The following is a 26,478-nucleotide window of genomic DNA, read 5'->3' as shown; positions in this document are numbered from 1 at the left end:
AATAAAACATCACAGTTACTGTCAGCCATCTTATAGAGAACAGAAACTTGATTTTGTATGCTGTCTTAAGAAAATGCTTAATAGTACAAAGATAGCTAGGTTGTTGCTAGATGTTCTGAGTGATTTTTATCATGTTGTTATGTTATTGCTAGGGTGTTCTGCATAGCAACATTCAGCATTAAATGAAATTGCAAAAATACACAAAGGTTGCTAAGATGCAGCTGCTAAGGTATTTTGAGCAGTTACAATGTAGCTGTTAAGACACTAGAAACCTCATAGCAGCATGCTAAAAACCGCTCAGAAACCCTTAGCAGCTGCATAGCAACACCTCAGCAACCTCATAGTAACATTCTAAAAAAAATTAGAACCTCTTTGCAGCTGCACAGGAACATTCTAAAAACTACTCAGAACCCCTCAGTAGCAGCATAGCAACGCAACACACTACACTCTAAAAAATGCTGGGTTAAAAACAGCCCATGCAGCACTGGGTGAAATATGGACAAATCCAGCAACTGGGTTGTTTTGACCCACTGCGGCTGGGTTAAATGTTTATTTAACTCAACTATTGCTTTAGAATGACTATATTTCATGCTTAAAATGAACCCAAAATAGGATGGAAATTAACATTTATTTATATGTTCAATAAATTAACATGCATTAATAAGTTGAATAAATAATAATTAAATAATAAACTTTTTTAAATGGCTTATTAATAAATGTTCACCTTTTGATTTTTTTGCTGATGCCTCTAGTAATTATGCGTCTGATTTTTAATTTACAACCTATTGGTTACATTTTAAGCCAGCCAAATAGTAATCTTTAAACAACAGTTGTGTTAAATAAAACTACCCAGAAGGTTGGGTTAAACACAAGGTTGGGTTTGTCCATATTTCACCCAGCGCTGGGTTGTATTTAACCCAGCATTTTTAGTAACTGTATAGTAACATTCTATAAAGCACTCACAACCCCTTAGCAGCTGCATAGTAACACCCTAGCAACACCTTAGTAGCATGCTAAAAAGCACTCAGCATCAAATGGAACTACAAAAATGGTCGACTGTATAAAGGTTGCTAGGGTCTTGCTATGCAGCTGCTAAGGAATTCTAAATGTTTTTTTAGAATGTTACTACGCGGTTGCTTATGCTCTGAGTGGTACTTAGAATGTTGCTACGTGGTTGCTTTCTGTGGTTCCCTCAGAACACCCTAGCATCCGTGTAGCAACATGCTATAAACCACTCAGCATCAAACTGAATTTTAAAAGTAATGAAATACCATTTGCGGTGCAGAAATGACACACTTTTCACCTTTAACTGAAGGTAAAACATCAACATTAAGCCAACAGCTGACTTCAAAAAATGTTCTTCTGAACATTTCAGGCAGCAATTTAATGAGCCACAACACCAGTGGTGTTAAACATTGACAGCAGTCCAGAGCTGTTGTGTGTTTGCCTGTATCTGGCTGTTCAGTAACCCCTTCAGCTGCATTTCCTCACTTAACAGGATCTCCGCCAGAAAACAGTTCCTGCTGAGCAAACATCAACATGGCTATGAGCTACTCCTCCTCCTCCCCCAATGCCACAAACCAGAAACAAACACTCGCAGGGGGATATGATTTCATAGCAACCAGCCCCAGCGTTCCCTCCCTCCCTCCCCTGAGCGAGAGGGCGGAGGCTGGGAACAGGTGAACACCTATCAGCTCCCATTCCAGCGGGATGCAAAACCTCACAGTCGAAACCAGTCCTCACTCTTCAGGCTTCTGGAATCATGGCGAACGGCGCCCTGGAGATCGTGGGAATGTGTGTGAGCCTGATCGGCCTCATCGGGGCGGCGGCCAGCACTGGGATGCCGATGTGGCGGGTGACGGCATTCATTGGAGAGAACATCATTGTGATGGAGACCCGCTATGAGGGCTTGTGGATGAACTGCTTCCGGCAGGCCAACATTCGGATGCAGTGTAAGGTGTATGACTCTTTGTTAGCACTGTCTCCGGACCTCCAGGCTGCTCGGGGGCTCATGTGCTGCTCCGTGGCGTTGACCGGGCTGGGTTTACTAATCGCCATCGCTGGGATGAGGTGCACGGCATGCATCCAAGGGAACGACCGCGCTAAGCGGATGATTCTGATCATCTCTGGCTGCATGATCCTTGCAGGCTGCCTCTGCTGCATCATCCCCGTCTCCTGGACCGGACACGCCATCATCCAGGACTTCTACAACCCCTTGCTCATCGACGCCCAGCGTAGGGAACTCGGGGAAGCGTTATACATTGGTTGGGTGTCATCCGCCCTCTTATTCGCCGGCGGGTGCATATTCACCTGCTGCAGTGGTCCCCTGGACAAGGGCCCGGATCCGAGGTACATGTATACCAGGAACGCGCCCTATGTGGCCTATCAGCCGCAACCCGTGGCCTACCACCCTCAGCCACGCTCGCTGTACAGTCACCCGTCCGGGCCACCGTCGTTCATTGAGCAGTCGTACCAACCGTCCAGACAGCAGTCATTCATTCAGCCTTCCAGACAGCAGTCGTTCATACAACCGTCCCGACATCCATCTGCCCGCAGCGCCGTGGCTTATCTCTGAAATCCAGCTGGACGTTTCACAGGCTTGTGTGTTTGTGTGTGTTAGAGAGAGATGGAAAGGATGAACTTCTAACCAAAAGTTTTTAAAAAAGAATATTTGGGAAAAAAATTATGTAAGTTAGTCCTACATTTCATTTTTTTTTTTTTTTTTTCATTCTTGGGAATGTTTTTGGCTACATTTAGATGTTATTTCTACTCATATCTATGCAGGAGAATATGACAGATGGAAAGGACTTCTAACCAAAGCATTTAAAAAAAAATACTATTTGGAAATGGTTTAAATGGTTTTAAATGTAACAAACTTGGGCCTACATTTATTTTTTCTCGTTTCATTCTTAGGAATGTCTTTGAAAACCATTTCTACTTTGGCTTTTAAATGTCTTAAGTAGGAGCAAAACGAGAGATGGAAAGGATGGACTTCTAACCAGAGGTGTTACAAAAATAAAATAAATAATAATAATAATAATTGGATTTTAAATGTAACCTAATTTAAGATTTTTCTGTTTCTTGGAAATGTTTTTGACAGAATTTAAATATAGTTTCTATGGCATTTTTTAAATATGTAAGTAAGAGAAATTTGAGAACTGTGACTGAGATGAAGAATTGTTTTAAAGATTCTTTGTTGTTGTTTAAGGATTCATTGTAAAGTACAGATCATACCTCAGGATGTTGTAAAGTACGTTACTTGAGGTATTTTTGTATGATCTGAAAGCTGTCTAAAATAGAATCAAGGAAATAAGTGTTTAATATTCAGATATGATGTTTTTTATGTAAATATCAAAGCACAAAACAATGATTTAACTCAATAAACAAGTAAAAAATATCCTTAATGATGAGATATTTACTATTCCTCCATATCTTGCAATTACAGGTATTTTTAAAAGCTATGTTCTGGTTTCTGCTGTGTATTTGCACAGTAATAGTTCTCAGAAGAAATCTGTTCATCTCTATGCTTCAGAGGACATGTTTCCTCAAAAAGTCACGGGGTTTACAGGCAGGTGCTGAATTTGGTGGTTTAGTTCAGCTCAGTGCATTCAAGATCTTTATGCCCTGCAGCTTCAAATAAATAAAGCCGCAGTGAAACGTAAGACGCCTATTGTCTTGAGCGTCTCTGACACACCCAGAGAATGAGTCACACAAGAGCTGCTTGTTAGTATAGTAGAGCTACAACAGAACCAGGAAACGGATCACAACTATCTGCCATTCAGCTGGGAAAACAGAGAAATACACACCCACACATGAAAACCGAACAAGCAGTTTTAAAGTTTTAACTGCATACTTTTGGACAGACTGGTTGGTGTGAGACCTGTTTTACTGAGAACTGTTATAAATAGACCAAGTGCATCAGTTTTTATTTATTTATTTTTATCAGATTTGGTGAACTTTGCTGTGAGTCATTTTAAGGAATCGTAGCTAAATGTTTTTTTAGTATTGTTTATACTATTATAAAGCTTTAATTGTTTTTTTTCAGTTTTTAATTTCAGCATTGTTTTAGTAATCTTATGTGCTTTTTTCATTTTTATTTATTTATTTTTTAATATTTCTATTTAGCTTACATTTATTTTAGTTTTAGCAATGTTACTTCAGCTTAAACTTATATTATTTCAGTTAGTTCAGTTATTTCTAATATCCATTTTCTGTCCATTATCCAAACAAAAAATATTTTAATTCCATCCATCCATCCATCCATCCATCCATTATCTCCCGCTTATCTGGAATCGGGTCGCGGGGGCAACAGTCTAAGCAGGGAAACCCAGACTTCCCTCTCTCCGGCCACTTCGTCCAGCTCTTCCAGGGGGATCCCAAGGCGTTCCCAGGCCAGCCGAGAGACATAGTCTCTCCGACGTGTCCTGGGTCTTCCCCGAGGTCTCTTCCCGGTGGAACATGCCCGGAACACCTCCCCAGGGAGGCGTCCAGGAGGCATCCTAGTAGAGCTAGCTTCTGCAGCCGAGGATCGGACCGCCAAGGTCCCCGCCTTTGGCTGCCACCCAACTCACACTGCACCCGACCCCCATGGCCCCTCCTATGGGTGGTGAGCCCATTGGAAGGGTGACCCATGTCGTCTTTTCGGGCTTTGCTCGGCCGGGCCCCATGGGTATAGGCCCGGCCACCAGGCACTCGCCATCGAGCCCCACCCCCAGGCCTGGCTCCAGAGGGGGACCCCGGTGACCCGCGTCCGGGCAAGGGAAAACATTTCTCCATGATCTTTCTCTTCATTAGGGGTCTCTTGAGCCGCTCTTCGTCTGGCTCCTCACCCAGGACCTGTTTGCCATGGGTGACCCTACCCGGGGCATAAGCCCCGGACAACATAGCTCTTGGGATCATATGAACACGCAAACCCCTCCACCACAATAAGGATATTAGATCAAATGCAAATGCATTTATATTTTTTTCTGCAATGAGCTCATCACAGTGCATTCTGGGATTGCATTCTTCATATTTTAATTGTTTTAGTTAATAATAACAACAACAACATAGGCTTAAATATAAATTAAATACAGGCAGCAACTTGTCTGATGAGATTCTTTTGTTGTCATCCTTCATGAAGAATGCAATCCCAGAATGCACTGTGATGAGCTCATTGCAGAAAAAAATATAAATGCATTTGCATTTGATTTAATACCAAACAATAATGTTAAAACATAGTTGAGTAATTAAAAATAAAAAATTTTAAGCAAATGCAGAGTATATGCACGCTGTATTTTTATGATTATTAGTATTTATGATTATTGGGGTCTTGCATTATTAGCTTAGCTGTATGCTAAGCATAGAACAATTGTGTCCTATTTCATTGATATTTCTGTGAAGCAAAAAGTTGCTGAGTGTTCTAAATCACTCACTTATGTGGTTCAATTTCAGTGAGGATGCTTCTTTTTTTTAAAAGCTAGCTACCTGAGTGGGTAGTAAACAGCAAAGACAGCTCACTAGGTTTTAAAACAGAGGTATTGTGTAATATGCACCGTGGCCTCAGTTCAGGTTGCTAATGCAAAATATGTGGGTCATCACCAGGCAAAAGTGGCCCAGACTATAATACTGAAGTCTTTGGAAAAGCTAAACGAGAGCTTGTGCTTTGGATAAAATGTATGCATAATAAATGACAGTAAAAACAGATAATGCTTTTAGCAGCAACCAAACATTGCTTCCCAGTTAGTCACAAACTATACACTTTTTATTTTTAATGTAAGAGAGGGCGCAGCCAAATTTGTTGGAGGCTTCCGGTGTCATTGGCTTCCATTTATTTTAGCTGTACAAAAACAGCATGTTTGCGGCTTGTATTTCCTATCATATGATTTTAATTTATCATCGTGATCATAAACACACTGGTTTGCTTAATATATAGTTTTACCGTTTACTGCACTTTGTTATTCTTCTAGATATCTATAGTATAGCGGATAATGAATCGGAAGTCTTGACATAAAATAGCTTAATAAGGTGGATAAAGGACACTTGTTTCAGCTTCCAAAGCGCTAGTTAAACAGCCCTGACAGAACTAACTTACCCGGCCGTAACCAGATTGGCGCAGTTGCTCCCTCTAGTTTTGAAGTGTGAGAATGTTATAGCTTTCTTAGTCAAGGTCATCTGTTCATTTGAGAGTGTGTGTTTGTTTATGTGAGAGAGACCTTGTTGACAGCATATATGACCACTGGACAGTAAACACACCATCAGCATCTCCACTTACCCTCATCTTCCTCAACCAATCAGAATACAGCTATGCCACTTTCCCAAAACAAAGAGAGTAAGTTTGTCATCATCCGAAGCGTAAAATACAACACTCTCTCTTCACTGTCATATGGACTGTCCTGTTTAATCTGGGAACAACATTTACTACATCTAACAACACACCTGTGTTTTGCTAACAGACTCGAGACCTCTGGATTTGGACATTAAATCGCTGCCCAACAGGATTATCTTTGTTCAGAACAGGGTGAGTGGATTCATTCATGTGTTCAGGGTAGTTTGCTGTCATCTGACGAGATGTTCATTCAGGACATGTTCTTCAGAAAAAAGAATAAAAGAAAAACCCTAGGTAGAGTGCAACTGAATTAAACATTTGATTAAGAAACGAATTGAGCATTTACATAATTTTATGCAAATGAAAGTGAGTCTGTTAAAGGAAAATGTACATTCTGTTTAATAGGTCAAGAGGTCAAGGTTTAATTCTTCAATAACTACACCATCATGACGCTGGAAGCATCTTTATCTATTCAAATGTAGCCATACTTATCACAATTGACAACAGTAATATTGTGATACATTATTATTACAGTCAAAAATGACATTTTCTATATCAATATATTATATAATGTAATTTATTCCTGTGATCAAAGCTGAATTTTCAGCATCATTACTCCAGTCTTCAGTGTCACATGATCCGTCAGAAATCACTCTAATATACTGATTTGCTGCTCAATAAACATTTCTGATTATTATCAATGTTGAAAACAGTTGTGCTGCTTCATATTTGTGTGGAAACCATGAAACATTTTCAAAGAAACAGCATTTAATTAAAAAACAAATATTTTGCAACATTATTAAAGTCTTTACTGTTACTTTTGGTCAATTTAATGCATCCTTGCTAAATAAAAACATTAATTTACAAAAAAACTCATTACAATATTTGCAATGCAATGGAATGTTTCTAAAATTGAACACTAAATCAAAAAGATATAGAGCAGGCAAAAGATACATAACCATGCATCTTAGAGCAAATGTTGTGACTATTGCACAGTACTGTAAATCCCAATTAGTTTTATATAGGCTATTTATTATAGATATTTCGGCAGTGGCTCCTAAAAGTGAAAAATTGCCTTAATGCTGTTTGTATTTAAAAGCATTTGTCTGGTGCTGTTAAAAACTTGAGCGATTAAATGCAAGAAGCGTCCTGTGCCAAAGGGCCCTCATGTAAATTTCGAAACCAATTATCTCTGTTTCTCTACTTTTAGGAAAACTGATGACATAGTCAAAAACGTGAGTCTGAGGTCAATGATGGTTCAGGGCAAGTGTGAACTCATTGCTCTGTGTCTGGGCATCATCGGTCTGATCGGCGTAGTGGCCGTCACGGGCCTTCCCATGTGGAAAGTGACAGCGTTCATCGGTGAGAACATCATCGTGATGGAGACGCGCTGGGAGGGTCTGTGGATGACGTGCTTCAGACAGGCCAACATCCACATGCAGTGCAAAGTCTACGACTCTCTGCTGTTCCTGCCGCCGGACCTGCAGGCGGCCCGCGGGTTGACATGCTGCTCTCTGGCGCTGTCTGGAGTCGGGCTGCTCGTGTCTCTCGTAGGCCTCCGTTGCATGTCGTGTCTCAGGGATCAACCGCGGGCTAAAAGCCTCATTGTAATGGCCGCAGGGGTGATGCAGATTTTAGCATCCGTTTGCGTGATCATCCCAGTCTCCTGGACGGCCCACACCATCATTAGAGACTTCTACAACCCTCTACTGATTGACGCCCAGCGCAGGGAACTAGGAGAGGCGCTGTATATCGGTTGGGTAACTAGTGCTTTTCTGTTGGCATCTGGAATCATATTTCTCTGTCGTCGCGTTGATCCAAAACCAGGCTCATTTCATGCTCGTCCACCAGCTAACAAACCCATTTTAAACCGCTTCCAGACCTTTAACTCTATCAGACACCAGCCTTTGGTCCAGAGCAACAGTCTTTCCATTCAACAGCCTTCCCCATCTGTGTTCAGCTACGCCATTACGCCCTCTAGTGGCCAGCATTCACCCTACAGCATGCAGGCCATGACCATGGGGTCTTTAGTGTACAATCAGAACTGTCAGAATCCGGACTATTATTGCCAAAATGTGATGCAGTACGTACGCAGGAACACACATTATCCGCGTCAGCTTTCCACACACGTTAAAGGAAGCAATGGCAGCGATCCATACGCTTCATACGCCACCGGATCCACGTTTCATCCTGTGCCGCAGAATCCGCTCTTTGTAGGGTACAACTGCTCCAGGGTGCAGTCGTACAGCTCGGACAGTAGCTCTGGGTTGCGTATATAAGTGTTTTTGATGTCAACATTTTTTATATAAAAGAAAAAGGTTGTGCTTCCAACAGTTCTGACTGTTTTGTGGGAATATGAAGCTCTTCAAGGCAGTGATTCTCAACCGTTTTCATCCCAAAACCCCCCATTGTCAAAGACAATATTTAAAAAAATATATATATATATTTATTTTTTCAGCCAAAGAGAGTATATCAAAATAATTAAATCAAATAATTATAAATAATATTTATATAGGCTATATTCCATAATTCCAGAAGTTTCAATAACTCAATGTTCTTCTGATTTGACACTTTTTTTTATTACCAATTAATTTACATGACTTTTTAATTACTTGTGATTGTTTTATATTATTATTTTTTTTACTTACAAATAGTAATTCCTCAGCAACTTCTAACCCAATACAATATTTTAGGGCTAGATATAACTAGCTACAAAAATATGTATATTAATTTTTAAAAATGTCAATTTTTTAAAAAGATTTTATTAATTTTCATTACTTTTCCAGGTCTAGAAATCCCTTTTTTTTCATCATATCTAGGTTTTCCATGAATTCTTTCATACCCAAGACTGTGAGAAGCTTGGATCTGAAATAAAAATGGCAGATTAAAATGAAAGCTTACATCTTGATTTTTTAAAATGTTGTAGATTGCCTTATTTGAGCATATCTTGTGTCCTGCTTTGAAGTCTAGTTTAATTGTGTAGCGTGTATTACACAAACCTTTTATTAGAGCATTATACAGTATGCAATGCAAGCAACATAAATCACAAATTGTTAATTTTATTAAAGAAGAAATTTTGCTAGTGCTTTATTTTTTTTCATAGGGCTCTTAAAAGTGTGAAATGGATTTATATTTTTGCCTGTCTGCTGTTTTCAACATCACAGATGAGAACAGAAGCTATTGAAGGTTTTGTGACTGTTATGGTGTCATTTTCCTGCAGCCATGAGCAGCTGCCATTGAATGTCAATACTAACGTAAAGCACTCGTACTCCAGGTAAAACTGTTAATGGATGCCGAGCCGGAGTTGTGAATTCAATGCTACAGTTGTTTGTTATGCCAACTGCATTCAGCCCCCATAAACAACCTCTGTTTCACATTGGGGCATGTGGACAGCAAACACTGAATCAGCATACGGCACATCAAACTGGTGGAGGATATTTGCTGGCAGTTAAGAAGCGGTGTGTTATTCTCCAAATAAACAGCTGTGAGTTTGTCCTGGAGCTGAGAACATGACAATATTTCAAGAGATGTCATGTGAATCTCCCATCATTCTCTGTTTTTGGCACTAAAATTATACTGCAACATTATGTATGCTACTTTTTTGCATTGCCCCTTACAAATGTGTAAATTATGTTGAAATTATGTAAATTAGTTTTCCAGGTCTATATGCTGTTTCTATCAAATGTGGCTTTGAGAGAGAACATGTATTCAATAGAAAGATCACGGTTAGTTGTCACGAGGGATATTTCAGTTTTGACTCCAAAGTTCAATGGTTCCAATGTGATTTTTTGTGTGTTGTTGTTTCTTTGTTTAATTTTCCTGAAATAGGCTCTTATTGACTTTCAAAAACAATGTTAGCACTTGCCCCTACCTCCTCTACTTATTATGATGGCCTTAAAGGGATGGTTCACCTTCAGTTGCTCCTCATTGACTTGCATAGTGTTTTTTTTCTTTTCTTTTTTCTCTATATGGAAGTCAATGGGGACCAGCAACTGAGCTATTCCGTTAAGGTACAAGTGTAGTGTATGGGAATTTAATCTTTTTTGTTGTTGACATTTTATAAATTGTAAATCGCACTGGAATTATGTTATAGAGATATCTCCTTCTTTTACACTATAAAGAAATATAAAATGACAACAAAAATTTATTGCAATTCATAGTCAAGTATGTTGTCAAAGTAGTGTTAAACATCCTGTAGAAATACATGATCTGGCTTTGTTTACCGGGGCTGAACTGTATCTTTTCTTGGATATCTTGTAATCCCTCTAATGCCGTATGAACCCACTGTCACAATGACCTAAAGGATACGAGTAATCACCTTCTAAACCAGATCCAGAGTTTTGAAAGTCTGTGGAAAGTTAAAACACAACCATTTTGATTTGAGTATAGATAATTAGGCTATTTGACTTGTTGATATTTGTGGGGAAAAACAAAATGATGATAGGCTAATTAAGAATAATACGAATCGATTCTTACGCGATCGACTCGTTCCAACGAATCGGTTAAGTGAAGATTCGATGACTCACAAAACACGGTAAAGAGCTGAATTCATAACATCATAAGCAGTGTTGGGGAAAGTTACTTTTAAAAGTAATGCATTACAATATTGCGTTACTCCTTAAAAAGTAACTAATTACTAGCTACTTTTTATGGAAAGTAATGCGTTGCGTTACTTTTGCGTTAATTTTTAAATATGAGCAGGGCTTGATTGTTTTTAATACAAGAAGTTCTAATTATAGCAAATGTAAAAGCCCTTTCACACCAAAAAGTGTAATGAATAAACCTCAGGCTGAAGGAAAAGTAAATTAAGTACGCAGGAGAAGAGGGTTCAACACTCTTCAGCAATAAAAAACAATGAAGCACAATTGTTAGTTTATCTAAAGTCATTTTTGCTTATTAGTATGGTTGAACTGGATCATCAAAGGTCAGCAGCAAAGACATTGGTTAATAAAATGGGATTAGATACATTTGTGTTATTTAACATATTTAATTATTGCAGGTTTGTGTCATATTCTGAGTTTGCATTTCACTGTTTTAATTCATTTTGATGAATACTAAATCTGCTTTTTGTGAGTGGGATGAATTAATGCACATTCACATTTAGTCTAGAACTACAGTAACATGTTCACACAGTGCACTATCAGTCAATAAATGGGGAAAAAGTAACTCAGATATTTTCTTGTAAATTAAAAAGTAATGCGTTACTTTACTAGTTACTTGAAAAAGTAATATTACGTAACTCGCGTTACTTGTAATGCGTTACGTCCAACACTGATCATAATAGGCTACTACTCTTACTATTTCTGTCATATTTCTTTTACTTAGCAGAAATAGAAAGCGCTATTCCAAAACCTGGCGAATCTGATGGAATCATTGTTAACAGAACTTTATAAGATTCGAGTCACTGGAATGAATCAAATCTCCACCATCGCTTCTCACAGATGCCTCCGCGCACTTCTCTCCTGACCTGTACAGTTTCTTTGACTTTTTAAAATATAAGAAAGATTTTTTTTTTGTTAAAGTAGGTCAAACTGCTGTTGAGTAAGGTGTCTGCCAGTTTGGTGAAATCACAGACAGCGAGTGACGGATAAACGGGTATTTAATCCGCTGGCAGATGTGCGTTTCCATCAGAGCTCCGGCACAAGATTTAATCATTTCCTCGGTGTACCAAAGAGCAAAGACGTTGTCGAGGTCGACTGCTGCCAGATTTGAAGTTAATCTTCACAACCGACCCATGTTTGCGCTCAGTTGAGCCCGTGCGCTCTCGGTCTCCGTCGGTACCGTCATGTCCTGAGAGCACCGCGGGAGGGATGCTCATTCACGGTGACTTATTCTGGAAAGTGATGCCCAGTTAGCACCTATGGATGTGAGGATGGGTGACTCCCAGCAGTACGAGTGAGTGGAAAGATGCTGCTCGGATGGAAATTATTCCTGCATGGATACAAAAAGAAGAAGGACATGGATGTTGAATGTTCCTCCTGCAGGTGCAGCATGCTGAAGGGGACAGGTGTGAGCTTCGTCCTGCTGTGTCTGATGGCAGAGGTCAGTCTCAGCGCGCAGCAGGTCTTGAGAATCGGTGAGTAGGGAAGCCTCTATCAATTACAGCTGTGCTTTTATCTGAGAATTTACATTTCTAGATGCATTTTTGTTGTTTATTTTGCCTTATTCGTCTTCAACCGTATTTAAACTCTTAAAATGAGTCTGAATGTCACTGCATTAGATAACAAACTACAAATCAACTTCTTTAGGTGTTGTTGCCAAGTGTCACATGCCTGAAATACTCACTTTTATGCGATGAAAGTATCATTTTGGTCTATTTATCTACATATAATAGTAGTTGGACACGTAAGTCACTTAAAAATAATTCTGGATGTTATTTTATTTGAGTGGATATCAAAAAAGTTACATTTATTTTAAAGTAGCCTAGGCTAGCACATTTTGCAAGCAGAATATTCACAGAATAGAAGTAAACTGTTAAATGAATTGTCTTGTAAATAAAACAAAGATTATTGGAGTATGTTACAAGAAAATTATATTTCAGTCTTTCTGCTTCAAAATTTCATTAAACTTAATGTGTTGTTGTGGTTTCTTTGTTTATAATTTGTGAAATTTCCAAGCATTTTTAATAAAACAATGGCTATATGAATATGAAAAGAACTGATTTGATAAATCAACTTAAAATCAAAGCACCGGTTGTGTCACGGTGCACACAGCAGGGAGGACACAGGAAACACAGAAACGAGGATGTAACTCAAAAACATACTTTACTAGGACATCAGGGCAGGACAAGGCAAGGCAGACACTGACAGGGACACCAGGGAGTAACGAGTAGACCAGACAAACTGGCACTACACCGACAGGACTATAAATACACAAGTAAATTAACGAACAAGGCTGGACACTAATAAACTACTAATTACATGAAACGAGAACAGGAAACAAACCAAATATGGGCACAAGAGGCAGGAACACATGACACACACACACACAACAGTTCTCTTACAGGTTGATTGACAGTAATTGAGTAACATTGATGAAGAAGATTTTGGTTGATTTTATGCAGATGCAATTTGATATTTTCTTGTCAAATGCAATGACATGCAGACATTTGGTGCTTTTTGGTTGACTTTTGGATTGCATTTGTTTTTTCTTATTAGAAAATGATTGATCTTTTGTTATGTCAAGCATGTGGTTGACACTGGTGAGTGCAAATCTTGTTGGATAGTAAACTAGATTTATCTACTTGGAATCGAAGTTGAGCCTTATGATCACATTGGCCCAATTTGAACTTGGTCATATAACAGAATATCATTCATAAATTCTCAACCTGAGTCTTGTGTTTGTATGTCTTTGAAAATGGTTTTGCATGAGGTTACATTGATGTCTGTTCCTTCTAATCCTGATGTCTGTTGAGAGATAAAGCATGGACCGATATGCTCAAATGCAGAGGTCAAACTTCTGTTATCAGTTTTTTTATAATCTGTTGCAGATTTTTGGTGCAGATTGATAGTTTGGTGATGCATAACTCATGTAAAGATTGTGTGGTATTGTTCACAACATAGTTTGGGTGTTAATGGTGAAGTCATGTTATTTAACCAGTTAAATAACAGTTAGAGTGATTGGTATCAGAGGTGGTTAATAATTATCTTTGAGGTCTTTTCATAATGTTCTTTGTGTGTTTAATCCGCCTGTATAATTTCTCCTGGTTTGAGGTCGAATCTAATCTTTGTTTCTCTGCAAACCTTTAATCTGCTCCATATGGCTGATGTTTCAATTAGTCCTCTCAGCTTTTGCTTGGTTAAAAACTCAGTAGCTGGGTGATACTGGAAAATCGTTCCTGTTAAGCATGTTAAACGAGCTGGGCTAATCTGCTTTCTGCTCAGAGACCCTCAGAGGGAGGACTGACGCCCGGCATCCAGAAAACCCCCTCAAAACACTGCAAGGATGCAGAGTATTAACAGTTTGGTTATGAGATGCTGTCTACAATTTATGGTGTGAAAAGATGAATTCATGACTCAGAATGTTTTACATTTTATTTAAACAGACTAGTTTTGGAAACTAGAAAAGAGATGCCCAGGTCACATTTCACCTTAAAATCAAATCATTTATTATGCTATTGATTTAATTGTTTTGATTTATATTAAAATATTTGATTTGATTTATGTATATTCAAAATATTTTATTTTTAAATTGTTTTATTATAATAAATATGATATCAGTTTATATATGCACTTACAGTATGTATTATACATCAATAACAATATAATACATTTGTTTATGGTATATATTATAATATATAAATTTATTTGCATTATTATAATAACTATTTTGGTGGTTAATTTGGTTTATATTTTTTAATTATGTTTTATAATAATAAATAATTATTATTAATTATGGTATGCTTAATTGTCATGAGAATTATGTCAAAATGCACCTTTTTATGGTCTTAAAATATAGGCTCTATTTCCTTTATACAAAATATAATACTTATTTACATAGACTTGACATGTTCTTGACAGAATGTTTTTTTTTTGGTGAGATTCACCTAAGTTATGTAAATCATCACCATGATGTTCATAATCAGATGAATCAGATGCTGTTATTTCACTCAATACTTTTTTTTTATTTTAAGAAGAAGAGTATACGCGTAAAAACAAAGCATTTTATTAGTCAGTTCTAGAGAGATCAAGTACCCAGAACAGAGACAGAGACATCTCAGTCTCATACTCATCAAACACACACACACGCACACACACACACACACACACACACACACACACACACACTCTGGCTGTATTCCAGTAATGTGGGATGTTGAATGAATGGAGGAAACAACTGCATCTTTGTCCTCAGATCCTTTAGCGGTTCACTCACATCGCAGTGAGCTCCGTTTCTCCGACACAACACTCACGTCCACAACTCTCACAGCAACAGCCCTCGATCACTTTTAACTGGCACAGTCTCACGATTATATCACACAGATTTGAGGACAGTCAGGATTTTGCCTGAATTTTGCTTCTTTTTTCATTTCAATTTGTTCAAAATGTATTAGTTAAAATCTACCCTGATGGTCAAACGTTTGGCATCATTAAGATGTTTTTTATGTTTTAGGCTAATAGAAGTCTCTTACACTCACCAAGGCTGCATTTACTGATCAAAAATACAGTAATATTGTCAAATAATATTACAACTTAAAATAACTGTTTTCTACTTGAATATATTGTAAAATGTAATTTATTCATGTGATGTAAAGCTGAATTTTCAGCATCGTTACTGTAGTCTTCAGTGTCACATGATCTTCAGAAATCATTCGAATATGCTGATTTGCTGCTCACTGCCAAATAGTATCGATGCTCAGTTATTAGTAATGGTTTTTATTATTATCAGTGTTGAAAACAGTTGTGCTGCTTAATATTTTTGTGGAAACTGATTTAATTTTTCAGGATTCTTTGATGAATTTTCCAAAGAGATGCATTTATTTGAAATAGACACCGTTGGTAACATTATAATTGTCTTAATTGTCACTTTTGATCAATTTATAGCATCCTTACTGAATAAAAGTATTAATTTCTTTTCTCTCTCTCTGTAGTGTATCACAGTTTCCACAAAAATATGAAGCAGCTCCGCTGTTTTCAACATTGGTGATAATAAGAATTGTTTCTTGAGCAGCAAATCAGCATATTAGAATGATTTATGAAAGATCATCTGAAGGACATTGAAGACTGGAGTAATGATGCTGAAAATTCAGCTTTGCATCACAGCAATAAATCACATTTTACATTATATTCAAATAGACAATCAAACAGTTATTTTAAATGGTAATATTTCACTTTATTACTGTGTTTACTTTATTTTTGATTAAATAAATAGGGCCTTGGTGTGCATTAGAGACTTCTGTCAAAAACATTAAATATCTTAATCGTTCCAAACGTTTGACCGGTAGGAGGCGCTAATGGGTTTGAAGGACTGATATTGCTATCAGGACTGTTCCGTATTCGTAGATGCATTCACATGGTTTGTAATATGAGATTTCTAATTTGTAAAATGGAGTTTTAAGTAAAACATTGCATGTTTTATTTACATTTTTTTGTTTTAATGGAGTTTCAGTCAGTCAGTGAAACACTGCTTCGGTCTCAAAGACACACCAAGGTCTTCCGTGCGACACGCAAACATTACAAACCCAGAGCCTGAAATCAATTAATTCCAATTTATTCCGCTTCACCGCAAATTGTGTAATTTGTCAAAGTCACGCTTTTGATTGATGCCTTCATTTGATTAGCATCTCATTACCCAAAAGCCCCTGCTATGATGTCAGAGCCGATGAGGTGCAAACCGGTTGTGAACTTCATGCACGATGATGATTTGAGTATTTAAGCTTCATCAAGTGTTTCTTTCTCTGAACTTGAGCCCAGTTGTTTCTCAAATTCAAATTTGCATGTTGGTCTGTGGTTGGATGATTATATAATAGGTCAACAGGTCAGCCCACCATATAATTTCTCTCTACATGAAGCTCAGTGTTTTGAATGATAAACACGCAGGTTCATATGTGAATGCTTTCTGAACCTGAGAGCAGCAAAACTCAGCAGAAACTGCTGTAATCTTAACATCGGTTTCCACCGAAGCAGGTCAGAATAGTGGAGCACCTCTCTAATAGTCCTCATTTGTGCTGCTACATCTCTGCTGGAAGTCACATGAAGGTGAAGATGTTGGAGGAATCTGGCATGTTTCTTGCTTGGCTGCTCAGCCTTAATTTCATCAGACCTGTAATTTGCTCCCATAATGCACTGCTGCTTTTGAGGTGATATTTGTCCTATACGCAAATGTCAGATTATGATTTGAATAAGATCCTTGAGATGACCTCTGTCTAGTATTTGTAAATAAACAAGAGCCGCACATGAACAGGAGAGTTTGAGAAAGGAAAGATGAGTAAAAAATAAAAAATCCATTCTCTCGTAAAGATATTTGAGTTCTCTCGCGAAACCAGTTGAGTTCAGACAAACTCTTCCTGTTTACTTTACAGCTTGCAGTGATTACAGCTCGTATGTTCACAATGGTGCCGTTCATAGCGTTTTATTCTGAACTTGGACTCAATAAAGTAATCCAGTCAGTGCTTAGTTCAAGGCACGGTTTTGGGACATTCTAAAACGCTTAGTGTTTTTAAAACAGTGACATTGGAGGACTAAATTCGATAATAATAAATCCTGATAAAAATTATTAGGCTAACATTAATAACCTTATTAATAATATTACTATTAATAAAGCAGAATATGAACACATGTTCAGAATATGAACACAATGCCCTGAACGTTAAACCTTTTCTTCCCCATTGAAAACACTTAAGGTAGGCTAATGAAAGGTTAATACAGCTCATATGTTCACAATGGAGCGGTTCATAACTATAACATAATTATTATTATGAAATTTGGTCCTCCAATGTTACTGTTTTAAAACATTAAGCCACATTAAGCGTAGAATGTCCCAAAACCGTGCCTTGAACTAAGCACTGACGTATTTCTTTATTTGAGTCCAAGTTCAAAATAAAACTCTATGAACCGCTCCATTGGGAACATACGGAGCTGTATGAACTACTGCAAGCTGTAAAGTAAACAGGAAGAGTTTGTCCAAACTCAACTGGTTTTGCGAGAGAATGCAAAAGTTTTGCGAGGGAACACAAACATTTGAAAAATATTTTTTCCTCTCACCCCAAATTTCACTCACCCAAATTTTTCCCACCACCATGACCCATAAAGGGCTCCGTACTATTTGAATACAGCTTCCCAAAATTCTAACCACATTCTTTTCACAATTAACAGATTTATGCTGATTGTATTTTATTTATTTTTTTATAACAAACAATGGCATGATATTTTTGAGTGCAAAAATCTTACCTGTTTCATTAAGAGTATGAATGACTGACAAATATGCATCACATTAAGTTTATTAGTAAAATCTGTGTAATCCAAAAGGATCAACATTTTATATGCAATTCAAATACATAATTCATAAATTTAGGCTGAAATATTTGAGTCTATAAACGAGTTAGCACATGATGTTTTGCTGATAATAATTCCAGGTTGATTGACAGGTGTTTGTTGGACCGGTGGGGTTTCTTGATTATTTGGGAGAGTCAGCAGGAAGCTCATGTCAACAGCGGCTCCATGCTGGTAAACCCAAACAGAGAGCTTTACATGGAGAGGCTTGTGGAAACTGGTCACTTTGAGCTACTTTACCAGCAGTGTTAGTTAATCTCAAACTGGAGCTTGCAGTGTGTTTACAGACGTGGATTAGCATGTGCACAAGGTGACTTTGAATTTGTGGAGCTTCTGCAGAGTAAATAAACCGGTAATGGCTCGATTTAGTGCTTGGGTGCCGAGTTTTGATTTTACCTTTTAATTTAAAAGATAAACGAATGTCAACTTTAGGCTGTCCTCATGGTTTCAAAATGCTATGGATCCAGTACTGTAAAGTATAATAGTATACTTAAGTAGTGCATAATTACTATATCATTGTATGTACAGTATGCTGTTTATTTCAGCAAGGCAAAAAAGCTATTTCTTCAAACTCTTTGTGTTTGTCAGCCCATGTGAGGCATTGACCCTCCAGCCCTGCGAACCTTGACGATGCATTTGTTTCTGATCACATCAGTAACTTTACACACATCTGTGAAAACCAGGTGCTATAACCAGTAACCCCGTCAGGACCCCGTCATGGTTAACTTCCTCGCTGCCTGAGAGAGGAACAGCATTGATTTAAGCCGGAAATTGAAATAGCATTTAAAGGAATGAAAAAAGGAATGTTATTGTTGCGGTGCTGCTCTGCATTCATATTTTAATATAATCTGGTCGGTAAAGAATGAATGGGAGAGGTTGTGGTTGCTTTCATTTATTTTCTCTTCTAATAAAGGCTCATAGTTATGTATTTCTCACCTTGTATCATATATTTTAAATGTTAAATATTCAGCTTGAGCTGAATCTGCCATGTACTGTATGGCTTTGTTCAAAAACGCAGTGAGCTTACTTGCTGTATGCTGTCTAAATAGGCAGCAGACTTCTAAGTTAGCATCCTAACTGAAACGGAACATCATGTGACTTATTTGGAACACGCTAAACTCTAGGGAGAAACTCTATATGTCATAAACAGCACCTCTCAATTGATTTCAATAGAGATTGGCAGGTATTGAGGCAACTCTTATAAGAATAAAAAAGGGTGTGAAATAATAAAAGTATATTTTTGTTTTATATTAATATTAGTTATTAATCATAATATAAAATAAACGATTTCTTCTTCTTCTTGTCATTATTAAAAATAATTTTAATTTTGGAAAATGTTAAATTATGCTAAAAATATTTTAAAGATATAATATATTATTAAATATATTTCATTATGGGAAATTTTACTACGGAAACTTGTTTCCACCACAAGATAACAGGTGACTTTTTGTTTCAGAATTGCAGGATGTAATTTTGTAATGTGAGAAAAAAGTACAAAGATACAAAGTTGCAATTACCTTTTGTATTTTTTATTTTATTTTTATTCGTGAGATCTAAACTCAGAATTCAGAGGGAAAAAAAACACAATTGCAAGATGTAATCTCAGAATTGTTTTTTTATTCAGTGACGGAAACAGGCTTCCATATTTTCCATATTTACTTTTTGGTATTGAGTGATTTCATTCCAATGCTGCCAATATAAGGTATCTTATAAGGCAGTGTCACTTTGCTGTCTACTTTTTGGAACAACCTGTGATGCTTAAAAAGGTTGTCTAGGTAGGCAGCTCACTAGGTTTTGGAACAGAAGAGCATTGATAATAATGTCAGAAGAATATTGTTTAATATGCAAAGATGTTCAGCTATGTCTGTTTTTTAATGTTATAATATGCATGCTTTTACAAGACATTAATAGCTGTATAAACAAATATATACTGCAATTTGTTTATGCAGCATATCATAAGACAGAAAGCATCATTAAAGCAAAGATGCAGCTGAACAGAGACACAAGTGGAACGATGAAGCTGTCAAAACCGATGAAATGAATTTGAGCGGTTCCATAGGAATGATTTAAACATCTGAAGCTTTAGTACATATTTGATTTTCATGCCCTTTTCACATAAGTGGTTCTGCTCGTGCAGCCGCAGTGAAATGTCATTACCTTGAGTTACCGACGAGAAAGTCTGTATTTTTATCCGTCCTGTGAGAATGAAATATTCCCACGGAACAGAGAGGCTCCGGTGCGGTGTGGTTTGCTAACCGTAATTAACCCTGGTGTTTATAGGGCTGGATTTGAGCACATGTGGAGTGTGAGGATGAAAGGTGCCACAACGCCACTGGAAGAAAAAGGTCATTCACAATCAGAGCCCAGAGGGGAGGCCTTGCCCTCTCGTTCTTTACCTCTCCTCTCTTACAACATCAATCACAATCTCTCCAAAAATACGGTTCAAATTGTTTTTCCAGGTGCTCGCAGCCGATCGCTGATTGTTCCAGAGTTGGCATTTATAAACAGGAGGCTGAAAGAACAATGTGCTGATTTGATGTAATTTGTAGGGAACAAGAAAGGGGAACAAAAAACAACTACAGTATTTTGATCAAACATCATAAATATTAAACAATATTTTTTTTTCTTATCATATGATACATGAAACAAAAAACTCAATAAACTACCACTAGAATATCCCATTTTGTCCAATATGTCACCAAATGCGCCATATATATATATATATATATATATATATATATATATATATATATATATATATTCTAAACGGTTTTAGAATATTTAAATCAGTATATTAAATCAGTACAATTTATTGTTACATTGGCACATTTATTGCATTTGTCTTTATTAGCAGGTTATTTCTTTCATTTTAAATAATGTGAGCAGATGTACATTAACAGAATATTTGTTTTAGTTCATAAGATTAAAGACTGTAATTATACAACCTTTAATTAATTTTACTCCGTTTGAGGAATGGAAATGTTGAGCATGTTTATTTTCATTTTAATGCAGAGTGAAAAATGCAGATACGTTTGCGTTATTATTATTAACGTCTTTAACCACATGTACTGTAATCAACAGTACTTGTGTGTTTTGCATTTGTCATCCCACTAAATGTGTTTTCTCCCATTTTGACTAATAATTTGAATATATTTTGTTCATGTGCAGATATGCGTGTCTGCTCTGCAGTAAAGCAGATTTTGCATTATTTATTTGTTTTGTCATATGTTGGCTGTAGTTGTCATGAAGATTAAAGGTCATTTAAGGATTAGAGATGACTGAAAACCCATCAGCTGTTTTGTGCTGCAGCAGCTTGAGCAAACAACAGCAACATTCACTGGCCTGTGTCTCAGGGTAATAAGGGTTACAGCATTTTAATCTTCATCTTACACTTAAGGGTCAGACATGTTAATAGAGGTATTTTTCATTTTCTTATTTGTTTATAACTTCAAAGCACATTTTAGGAGAAACATCTTTTCTCCAAAAAAGCATGACTGAAAATTCAGAGAAAGTCTTTTGAGCTGCAGTTGACATGCATTGAAAGTATAGAGCTATTTGAGTCATTGTTCAGATCTCAAAAGTCCATTTAATGTCATTGTTATCTAGGAGAAATTTAAGATCCTAAAGAGAATTCTGTTCCTATGAATTACCAAAGCTAAAATGTGAATTTTTGTCAGTGCTAAAAGGTGTAAACTCAGAATTGTGTGAAAAAAGTCAGAATTGCAAGACACTCAAGAGTTTATCTCGCAGCACTGATTTATAAACTTTCAACTCAGACTTTGTTTTCCTCAGAATGCTGAATTTACATCTTGCAATTGATGATTTGTGATTTCGAGATGCATTTCTGAAGAAAAAAGTGAAAATATTGCGAGACAAACTCAATTGTGAGTTAATATCTCGCAATTTTGACTTTTTCACACACTTCTGAGTTTAGATTTTTCAATGAGTAACTTGCAAGAGATGAGCACACAATTAAAAAAAAAAAAAAAAAATTTTTTGAGTTTTTAACTTTAAGATCGAGATTTACATTTCTGAGTAAAAAATGTCTGAATTGTGAGATATAAACTTTAGGGAAAAAAGTCGCAATTAGCTATTTTATATTATTATTCTTCTGCTTCTGTAGTAAACTCTGTGATACTATCAAATAATGCTCTCTTTGAGCAGCATGTCAGCTTCAGACTCTTGGGACTGCCAAATTATGTTTGACCAAATGACCTTTGTGGTTTTGTTTTGAACTTTCTTTTTCTGTCTGTGCAGGTGGGATTTTCGAAACACTTGAGAATGAACCAATCAGCGTGGAAGAACTTGCCTTCAAATTCGCTGTAACCAACATTAACAGAAACAGGACTTTAATGCCCAATACAACCCTCACCTACGACATCCAGAGAATCAACCTGTTCGACAGCTTCGAGGCCTCCAGACGAGGTTGGATTTTTACATTTACACACTGGCTGACCCTTTTATCCATTACATGCACAGATTAGTTTATGCATTCCCTGGGAATCCAACCCATGACTCTGGTGTTGCTAGTGTCACACTTTCCCATTTAAGCAGAAGGAATGATAGCAAAAAGAGCTCAATATCAAAACTTACATGATTATATACACTGTAAAAAAAAATAATAAATTAGAAGTTGTTAATAAAGCAAATATTATTGGAATATGTTTTACAAGGAAACACTATTTTCACATGTTTTAAAATGTAATGTTTAACTGAATGTGTTGCATTTTTTTTTATAACTCTTTTGAAGTATTTACTAGCAATTTTTTGTGAAAACTGTTTTAAAGCAAATTTGTTTTAGTGTCCTATTAGTTTGTTTTTATATAATTGCTATGGGAGCCTGTTTTCACCACAGAATTATAAAAATAATTGTGAATTTTTATGCCAAAATTTAGACTTTTTGTGAGAAAATGTCAGAATAGTGAGATATAAACTCAGATTTGCTGACTTTTTTCTTGCAGTTCCAAGTTTATATCTAAATTTTTTTTTGGGGGGGGGGGGGGGGGGGGCTCTCTGAATTATGAGTTTGCATCTTGCAATTCGGTTATTTTGTATTTTGCCATGGAATAAAAAATAAAAAATTAAAATTTTGATTATCTCACAATTCTGAAAGACTGAATTGTGAGATAAAAAGGTTGCTATTACCTTTTTTTAATCCTGTGGCAGAAACAAACTTTTATAAATTGCATTTGAATACACTGTAAGAAAAAATGTGGTGATCAATAAATCGTGGCAACATTTGTCAATTTCAAGTTCATTTTTAAGTTATGCAAAATCCAACTAGGCAAGATTTTCAAAATGATTTAAAATAACTTTTACAACCAATTTGATTGTATTTAAAAATTGAAGGCAGCAAGGCTAAACTATAATTTGCTTCCAAGGTATATTATTAGTCTTTTATGCTTTCGTAGAAAGAACTACTCCCCCAGATCATCAATTGGGATTCAATTAGAAATACCTAGGGTGTATTCAGAACATGGAAAATCAGCTTTCTCTTACTAAGCTCCTTGATTGTGGAACGATTTTCAAATTATTAGTCCATTAGAAGCAATTCATTCTTTGAATATTTTAAAAAATTCATTGCAGCATGTAATGAATGAACCTTGTTGCTGTTTTAATTAAGCTGTTGATTTATGAATACTGTCGTATATAATTTTGTTTTGTGTCTTGTAGCCTATATGTTACTTTTTTAAATTTATGTGAAACTTTTGTACGGTCATCTTGGCCAGAAGAGATTTCTTTAAATCTCAATGGGACCTTCCTGGAAAAATAAAGGATAAATGATTGACAAATGTTTTATTGGGGCCTGAGAGCCTCAATGTTTTCACTTTTGGGAGAAATAAACCCATGAACAAGCATACCTATGAGACTGTATGTTGACGTAAAAATCTTAGAAATGTCATCTTTAAGTTTGTTAATAAAGTGACTGATGTTCTTTTCTCAATGGCAGCCTGTGATCAGCTGGCTCTCGGTGTGGCCGCCGTGTTCGGCCCGTCCCACAGTTCTTCAGTGAGTGCGGTCCAGTCCATCTGCAACGCTCTGGAGGTTCCTCACATCCAGACCCGCTGGAAACACCCATCTGTGGACAACAAGGACAGTTTCTACATCAACCTGTACCCAGATTACGCCTCCATCAGCCGCGCCGTGCTCGACATCGTGCAGTTCTACAAATGGAAAGCAGTGACGGTGGTGTACGAGGATGCAACAGGTGGGACGGCTGATTTTATTGCTCAGAAATGTCTTATTTATTGCTTAGGAACATGGCGTTCTCAGATATGACTCAAGCATCAACTTTGACTCGTATGCTTCTTCTAAAAAAATAAATCTGTGATATAAACAGACACAAATGAGACAATTATTTGCTTGAGATGGAGCACAGGAAACACACACATGGCCTCATAGAGCAGTAATATAATTAAATAGACTTAAAGCGATGAAAAATGAAAATTCTGTCATCATTATTTCACCCTCAAGTAGTTCCAAACCTGTGTGAATTTCTTTGTTCTGCCGAACACAAAGGAAGATATTTTGAAGAAAGTTTGTAACCAGGCTGTTTTGGGGCACTATTGACTTCCATAGTAGGAAAAAAAAATTACTATGGAAGTCAATGGTGTCCCAGAACTGCTCTGTTTCCCACATTCTTCAGAATATCTTCCTTTGTGTTCAGCAGAAAAAAGACATTCATACAGGTTTGGAACTCCTTGAGGATGAGTAAATGATGCGTAAGAATTTTCATTTTTATGTGAACTATCCCTACAGCAGAAGATACTTTATGGAACTTTTCCAAGTGTGCAGGAATTAGATGCATTTATCATCATCATATTATTGTGTATATACCGTAATTATCAACCGGCCCGTGAGTGTCTGATGGTTGTTAGGATCTCAATGCTTTATGAAAAATGTCCATAATTCACATTTCTGCTCTGAATTTGACATTTTTGTGAAAACTGATGCAGTAAATATTGACTTCGAGATCATAATCTGGGATAATTTGTTTGCTGAAATGACATTTCTTCATTATTAGAAAGATTAGGATTTGATTAACTGTGTGCAATTTGTCAGGGCTGAAAAAATATTAAAACACCCCGAAACAGCAAGATTTCTGTTTGGAAAAAGAAGATTTTTCCTGTTTTATTTCAGATGATGAATATTTTATTTATTATTATTATTATTATTTAGTCATTTAGCAGACACTTTTATCCAAACGACTTACAAATGAGGACAACAGAAGCAATCAATTGTAGTATTAAAACAACTAAAAACAGATCGAAAACTAAAAGCTAAAACTTTATAAATACTACCTATACACATTTTAAAAATAAAGAAATTAAATAAAATGACAAATGCATACAACAAAATTTCTAAACTTAACACTTAAATGAAAAAATAAAGCTAAAAACAATTCAAAATATTAAAGAACAAAATGTATAAGAGTATAATAATGATTCTAACACTAAGCCAAACACCAAAAAACAACAACTATATATATGTATATGTACAACCACACACACATACATACATATATAGAAATTCAATATTATATATATATATATATATCATTTAATTTTCATTTAGTTTGTTGAAGTATTAAAATAACTCAAATTAATAACTTAATAAAAGACTTATACAGACATCATAAATTCAGACATTATTTAACTAAAATGAAAATAGATAACAAATACAAATTACGACAGTATACTTTATAAGTAATCCTAAGAAATAACACTGCCAAACACACATGGTAAAAACAACAACTTACTTACACATAGTAAGAACTGAAACAGAAGTGAAACAAGTAGAAAAGAGGAGAAATAAAAAGTGATACTTCTATCCTTTGCCGATGTCCCAGTCCGGTGGAGTCGCACGGTAGAGTCGATGGTCTTTAAGGCCAAAGTATACTTCGGCCGTCCGCATCTTTTTGAATTAAAGCTGAAAATCATCTTAAAATGTTATGTGCTAAATTGGAGTGAAAGCAGAAATTGATTAGCTCATTTAACACTACACTACCGTATTATTATTTTTAAAAAGATGCCTCTTCTGCTGCAAGGCTGCATTTATTTTATTAAAAATGCAGTAAAATCAGTAATATTGTGAAATATTATTCACTGTTTTCTGTTTGAATGTGTTCTAAAATGTAGCTTATTCCTGTGATCACAGCTGAATTTTCAGCATTATTACTCA

The 26,478-nt window shown here is 36.4% G+C and overlaps 3 protein-coding genes across 3 annotated transcripts in view; all 3 read left to right on the top strand.

Annotated features, from left to right (window-relative positions):
* The first annotated feature begins 1,747 nt into the window (after positions 1 to 1,747).
* LOC306854362 (claudin-4-like) lies at positions 1,748 to 3,383 on the top strand. The gene has a single exon (XM_079392299.1). The coding sequence runs from the start codon at positions 1,763 to 1,765 to the stop codon at positions 2,573 to 2,575; it is 813 nt and encodes a 270-aa protein (XP_079248425.1). The 5' UTR covers positions 1,748 to 1,762; the 3' UTR covers positions 2,576 to 3,383.
* A 4,177-nt stretch (positions 3,384 to 7,560) lies between these two features.
* Positions 7,561 to 8,586, top strand: cldn8.3 (claudin 8.3; the record flags this gene model as incomplete). Its single annotated transcript, XM_079392295.1, has 1 exon — positions 7,561 to 8,586. One exon carries the CDS (start codon positions 7,561 to 7,563, stop codon positions 8,584 to 8,586), a length of 1,026 nt encoding a protein of 341 aa, XP_079248421.1.
* Positions 8,587 to 11,923: 3,337 nt separating this feature from the next.
* LOC306854350 (glutamate receptor ionotropic, kainate 1-like) overlaps positions 11,924 to 26,478 on the top strand; it is a 29,091-nt gene continuing 14,536 nt past the window's right edge. Inside the window, exons 1-3 of the mRNA XM_079392285.1 lie at positions 11,924 to 12,383; positions 22,555 to 22,722; positions 24,248 to 24,505. Coding sequence (XP_079248411.1) covers positions 12,215 to 12,383; positions 22,555 to 22,722; positions 24,248 to 24,505 — 595 coding nt within the window. The 5' untranslated portion in view covers positions 11,924 to 12,214. The remainder of the gene's footprint in view (positions 12,384 to 22,554; positions 22,723 to 24,247; positions 24,506 to 26,478) is intronic.

The sequence above is a fragment of the Barbus barbus genome, assembly GCF_936440315.1.
Source record: "Barbus barbus genome assembly, chromosome: 34".
Classification (NCBI taxonomy): Eukaryota; Metazoa; Chordata; class Actinopteri; order Cypriniformes; family Cyprinidae; genus Barbus; species Barbus barbus.
The sequence above is the reverse complement of the archived record's forward strand: the minus strand, read 5'-3'. Positions and strand labels throughout refer to the sequence as shown.